At 38.2% G+C, this 6,854-nt stretch overlaps 1 protein-coding gene across 2 annotated transcripts in view; it reads right to left on the reverse strand.

The window, feature by feature from the left end:
- Positions 1 to 5,216, reverse strand: part of ABCB7 (ATP binding cassette subfamily B member 7) — a 153,778-nt gene extending 148,562 nt beyond the window's left edge. For both annotated transcript variants that reach the window (XR_014292530.1, XM_082610430.1), the window contains exon 1: positions 5,038 to 5,216. Coding sequence is in view for 1 of the 2 variants with exons in the window: in XM_082610430.1 (XP_082466556.1) it covers positions 5,038 to 5,205 (168 nt within the window). In the remaining variant the exon portion in view is untranslated. The remainder of the gene's footprint in view (positions 1 to 5,037) is intronic.
- Between the last annotated feature and the right edge of the window lie 1,638 nt (positions 5,217 to 6,854).

The raw sequence follows: 6,854 nt of genomic DNA on the forward strand, positions 1-6,854 counted from the left end.
AATTTCAAAAGCAATTGTATAGGGCTTCCCTGGTGGCGCAGTGGTTGAGAGTCCGCCTGCCGATGCAGGGGACAGGGGTTCGTGCCCCGGTCCGGGAAGATCCCACATGCCACAGAGCAGCTAGGCCTGTAAGCCATGGCCGCTAAGCCTGCACGTCCGGAGCCTGTGCTCCGCAACAGGAGAGGCCACAACAGTGAGAGGCCTGCGTACCGCAAAAAAAAAAAAAAAAAAAGCAATTGTATAAAGTAATATTTATATAATGTATGATTAAGCCTATAACATATAGAGATACAGTATACTTGCCAATAACAGCACAAAGGAGATGGATGGGAGCACAGCTATATTGGGATAAGGAAATGACTCCAGATGGTAACTCAAACACAAGAGCACAAATGAAGAGAACCAGAAATGATAAATATGAAGGTTAATATAAAAAAAGCCATAAATATTTACTTACCCTTTCTTCTCTCAGCCTCTTTAAAAGTCATAAAATTATATAAAGTCATAATTATGACAATGTATTGTTAGGATTTTAACATTTATAGATGTAATATCTATAAAAGTAAAACAACAATGCAGGGTAAGGAACTAGAACTATGCAAAAGTAATGTTTCTATATCTCACTAGAATTAACTTATAAAATTCTTAGAAAAAAACATAAGGGTAAATCTTCATGACCTCAGATATGGCAATGGATTTTTAGCTATAACACCAAAAGTATGACCAACAAAAGAAAAAAAATAAATAAACTTGGCTTCAACAAAATGAAAAATTTTTGTGCTTCAAAGGACACTATCAAGAAAGAAAAAGACAACCCACAGAATGGGAGAAAATATTTGCAAATCATATATATAAGGGACTTGAATCTAGAATAAAGACTCATATCTCAAAAATAAAAAGACCAACAATCTAATTAAAAATTGGGCAAAGGATCTGAACTGACATTTCTCCAAAGTATATATACAAATGGGCAATAAGCACATGGATAGATGCTCAACATCTTTAGTCATCAAGGAAATACAAATCAAAACCACAAGGATACATGACTTCACACCCACCAAGATGGCTAGACTAAAAAAAGTCAGATAACAACAATTAGCTAGGATATGGAGAAACTGGAACCCTGTATACTTCTAATACTAATGTAAAATGTTGTAGTCACTTTGAAAACCAGTCTGGCAGTTCCTTAAAGAACTAAACAGAATTACCATATGACACAACAATTCTACTCTTAGGTATACACCCAAGGGAAATGAAAACTCATGTCCATATAAAACTTGTACATGAATGTTTATAGCAGCATTATTCATAATAGCCAAAATATGGAAACAACCTGAATGTCTATCAACTGATGAACACATAAAGATAATCTTTTACATCCATAACACTGAATATTATTCAGCCATAAAAAGGAATTAGGTATTTAATGCATGCCATAACATGCATGAACCTTGAAAACATAATGCTAAGTGAAAGAAGCCAGACTCAAGACCAAATATTATGATTCCATTTATGTAAAATGTCCAGAATTTAATATAAAAAATGAAGAAAATATATGACCAGTGTCAGGATCAAGAGTCAAGGACTTGTTAAACAGAGATAAAAAAGGCACTATGGATTAAGTATATGATGCCTCAGTTTCTACCATATCAATATTAATGAAATAAATCCAAAATTCTATCATTCAAAATTCATAAGTCCTTTCAATATTAATTAGTATAGTAGAGAGGCAACTATATAATAATCATTACAATTTATGTCTTATCATATGAAATCTTCCCATTTTAAGAAAAAAACTGTTTTAGGTGTTTCCCTCTATGAATAGTGGTCTAGTAATTATTAGATAAGTATCTTTAGAATTCAACAAACATTCACTGTGTGATTAGGGTCTGTCACAGTCTTAATTACCCTTATATAAATATCTAACACACAGAAGGCAATAAACAAATGAATGGCCTTAATGGCTGTCATTTATCTATACTAGAACTTACTCTCCTCATCTGCAAAATTAGAAGGGCTGGATATGATCTTTTAAAAAAAAAACTTTGTGGAGTACTTTATTTTTATTTATTTTATTTTTTATTTTTTTTGGCTGCTTTGGACCTTTGTTGCTGCACGTGGGCTTTCTCTAGTTGCGGCAAGTGGGGCCTACTCTTCGATGCAGTGCGCGAGCTTCTCACTGCGGTGGCTTCTCTTGCTGCGGAGCTTGGGCTCTAGGCGGGTGGGCTTCAGTAGTTGTGGCTCGCGGGCTCTAGAGTGCAGGCTCAGTAGTTGTGTGGCACACGGGCTTAGTTGCTCCGTGGCATGTGGGGTCTTCCCGGACCAGGGGTGGAATCCGTGTCCCTGGCATTGGCAGGTGGATTCTTAACCACTGTGCCACCAGGGAAGTCCCTGATCTTTTCTAAAGTAGTAGTGTTCAATAGAAATTTCTGCAATGATGGAAATGTTCCACATCTATATGGCTACTCAGCCCTTAAAATGTGACTAATGCAACTGAGGAATTAAATTTTTAATTTAATGTAAATTTAAACAGTCACAGGAAGCTAGTGACTACCACATTGCACAGCATAGCTCTAGGGCAAAATCCTGTGTGAAAAACACATTTCACAATGCATTCCAGTAACCGCATACACATGGTAATGTATATATATGTATTCGTAAAACAATACTTCCCTTAATACATATAAAGCATTGATATTTTCTTTCCTATTCTACTAAATTTCATCTAAAACAAAGTGCTAATCCAACCCACTAACGTGATTTCATAACACTGCACTAAGGTTCCTTTCAGCTCTAAAATATGCTATAAATACTAATGACTGTCCTGAAAGTATGCATTCATTATTTATTTTGTAATCTTAACCACAAGTAACTAATTAATCTGAAAATTTGCCTCAGGTTGTACCAGGTTCTACTTTAAAAGCCTTATAATCATTCCTTAACCTCCCTGTTAAATCAACATTTTTAAAAAAGAGGAAAGAGTTGCATGTCTTTAAGAAGTAGAAAACAAAGGTAACATCTTTTCCTTGTTTTTCATACTTCAGAAATGGTAACCAAAGAAATGGCAGGATATGTAGGAGAGAGTGAAGGAAATTGTGGAGATAGTGTTCATGTAAAGAGAGAAAGCTAACTTTTTATTGTCATCACCTCCACTGAATCTCCTAATGACGTCTCCTTCCCTCTCATTCTTCGAGCCTGAAAGTCCTACAAATTTTATCTTGTTTTAAATTAATTTTTACTGGAGTATAGTTGCTTTACAATGTTGTTTTAGTTTCTACTGTACAGCAAAGTGAATCAGCTATACATATACATACATCCCCTCTTTTTTGGATTTCCTTCAAATTTTATTTTAACTTCATCTGGCTTATTAGAGGACTACAGAATAAGACTGGCTCCCAAGAGATCACATGTTACAAATTTCAACTACAAAGTGCTTTTAAAAAACCTTAATAAAAGGATCTGGATTTGCTTCTCTACCCTAATCTGCCATCTCCTATCATGAAATCCTCACTAGTCTAAACTATAAGCAGTCCTACAAAAGTTTCATGCTCTCTCTTACCTGTGGGCCTTTGTACATCCTATTTCCTCTTTAGCTAACTTCTAATTTTTCAGGTCTTGGTTTACATATCAGTTACTCAAGTCAATTTTCTCCACCTCAAGATTAGTCTTGATGCCTCTCATGTATATTCTTCCAGTACTTTGTACCTTCCCCATCATTGCACTACTGTATTAATTGCCTGTTTATTTATCTATTTCCCCTACTAGATTTTAAACCCTTTAAGGACAGGGTGTATATTTTGTACTGTTCACTGATGTAAAGATGTTCAATAATTACGGAATGAACATATGGATATAATTCCTTCAGCATTCCACATGCCTAGTGTCATACTCCCTGCTTGGAATGTTCTCCCCAGTTCTATCGCCAGCATGAGATCCTCTCTATAATCTAGTTCTTAATTATCGCTATTTCCTCTGGATGCCTACAGCCCTTATTATTCATACTATTCATTTGATATTTAATCTATTACGTTGTTTTTTAGTTATTCTTGTAATGCATAGATCCAATCTCATTAACTAAATTGTCCAGCTTGAAGATATTACTGTGTTTCTCTTAGTACTGCATTACCTAGCATAGCACTATGCAGATAGCAGACATTAAACATTTGTTGACAAAGAATCAAAATTTGACAGGTTGTTTCTCATATGAAGCTGACAACACTTTAGCGATACAGATGAACAAGCGGTGCCAATTAAGCTTTTTGTCAATTACAGGCAATAAAAAGATATACTTAAGTACGAATACAAATAACAATAAAACAGTATTCTTAAGTGAGAGATAATAATGAACACAAATACTAAGATGCACTGTAGCCAAAGCTACATTCATTAAAGACAAGTAGCCTTATGGCTTCCAAAGTGACCTGTGTACACAAAAGAACACTGTTTTTCAGATCAAGGGATAATCGTGTTTACATGTGAATTTAGGGCGGTCTATGTTTTGGAGACATAGATAATTACGGTTTGGGCCTATCAAGGAGCGCTGTCAGCAAGGAAGCTAACTGGTGCTAACTCGATTTGCCGCTTGTTAACAGGCAGCTTGTTTCTTCCAATGCCCTCCAAATTGCTAATTCCGACTGAGTAAAATCTTAACCATTGGCAAACTGGTCCCAAATTCCATTACTAACTTTGGAAAGTAGCCCAGTTCTGCTAGCATTTAGAAAAGTAAGCAGTATGGGAATGGTGTCTACCCTGCTTCCTAAACTAAGAGAAAAAAACTAAATCCTGCGAGAGTCACCAGCGCTCCAGGTGCCCTCTGCCCGGGACCTTCCGTCCCGTTCCCATTTACTGTACCTCAAAGATTTTCTTCACCCCTTCCTCAAATTCCCAACCCTAACTTCCTTCACTTACTGCTGCTCCAAGTTAGCCCTGACAACCTTTCTTCTATGTACTGGCTCTGACCTGAAGACACAAGGGCAACCTTTTCCCTATAGGTCCCCTTGTCCTTCACGCTACACTTCCAAGTGAACGGCATCTCACCTGGGAGATTCCAGCAGTTCCCGAGCCGCCGAGCTGACGTGACCTCCATTGCGGACCTGGGCCCCAGACAGAGACTAGGGGCCGTATCGGTATCACGGCGTGCCGACGCTTTTCGAAAGCAACCGCCGCAGCTGCCCAGCTCCAGGAAGGTATCGCGAGCAGCGCCATCTTGAGCGAGGAGAGAGGAACCGAGAGCAGAGGATTGTGGGACGCTGGCGGTCCGAACTCGCTACCTTAATCCTCCTCACCCCACCCCCCTCCCTGGAGGAGAGCGGAAATAGCTTCTCTCTGAAGATTCGGGCGCGTTAGCGCGACTGCATTTTTATTTCTAGGGCCGGTCTTTGAGTGTTTTTATTGTTTTGTTTTGTTTTTAACATCTTTATTGGAGTATAATTGCTTTACAATGGTGTGTTAGTTTCTGCTTTATAACAAAGTGAATCAGTTATACATATACGTATGTTCTCATATCTCTTTCCTCTTGCGCCTCCCTCCCTCCCACCCTCCCTATCCCACCCCTCTAGGTGGTCACAAAGCACCGAGCTGATCTCCCTGTGCTATGCGGCTGCTTCCCACTAGCTATCTATTTACACAGCAGGGAATAACGGAGTAACATTGTCTTTCTCTCTTTTCCTAGATTTGTCAGGTAAAACACAGGATGCACAGTTAAATTTGAATTTCAGATAAACAATGAATCATTTCTTAGTATAATTATGTCCCAAATATTGCATTTGCTAAATCTGGCAACCCTATCTTGTCAATCATTTCACTCTTCTCCTGCCGCCTCCAACTCAGTGCCAAAATCCACTCTCTCCATTTTCCCTGTGAATATTATCACTCTCCTGTGTACTAACGCTTAGGGCAGATTAAACTACAGATATTGATTTCCCCAGGAAGAAGGCTTCATCTGTGAGATTCACTGCCTGTGAGAGTCACTTGCTGTGTTGTAAGTGCTTTCATTTGGCTGATTGTTCTTTTTTGCACAAACTTTGGAGCAGTTTTCTTTGGTCTTTTGCTCTTGGAAGAGTTTTAAACACAGACACACACCCCTTTACTCTGCTAATTTGCCTTTCTACCTCTTCCCTTTGGTTTCTGCAGCATCTAATTATTGCAAAACAGCTGGATTCGCTGAAGGACCGTAAAATGAAAATGTATGCAGAGAAGTCCATGTTTAAAGACAGGTTTATATTCTTTTGTCACCACTATCATCCAACAAAATAATGTTGAAATATGTTTACAGTTATCTAGGAAACTACATTTCCAAGTGTAAATGTAACCTGAAGCCCTGGCGACAGTAATGCGTTTGCAATTTCTATTCATTGCTGCGTTCTCAAACTTTCACACAAGACAGGCAAATAATTATTAACTCCTTATGTAGAGGCACCATGGACTAATGATAAGTCTGATGAAGACAAAGGATATGCATGGCCCATGCAGTTAGCTTTACTTTGTTTCAGGATTCATATTACACCCCAGGTTTCCAGGGTAAGAGGATGCTTGAAAGGAATTATTTACAGAAGAATAATGTTTCCAGTTGAAGGGAATTCCATGTGAAGGAAATGGCATTTTTAACAGCAAGGAGTCGAAAGAAAATATTTCCAGGTTCGGGAGTCTAGGGAGTGTATGGCAGAGAAGAGATGAGCCTGGGTGAGCAGAGGCCTGATGGTGAAGGGGCTTGTATTTCATTTTAAGAAGTTAATGCTTGATTCTGTACCAAGTGAATGGTTTTAATCATGAAAGTAACATGATCAGATCTGTATGTTCATTAAACCACTCTGGCTTAAGTAGTAAGGTTGGACTGGAAGGAGTTCAGATTGGAG

Source organism: Mesoplodon mirus (genome assembly GCF_964341445.2).
Source record: "Mesoplodon mirus genome assembly, chromosome: X".
Classification (NCBI taxonomy): Eukaryota; Metazoa; Chordata; class Mammalia; order Artiodactyla; family Ziphiidae; genus Mesoplodon; species Mesoplodon mirus.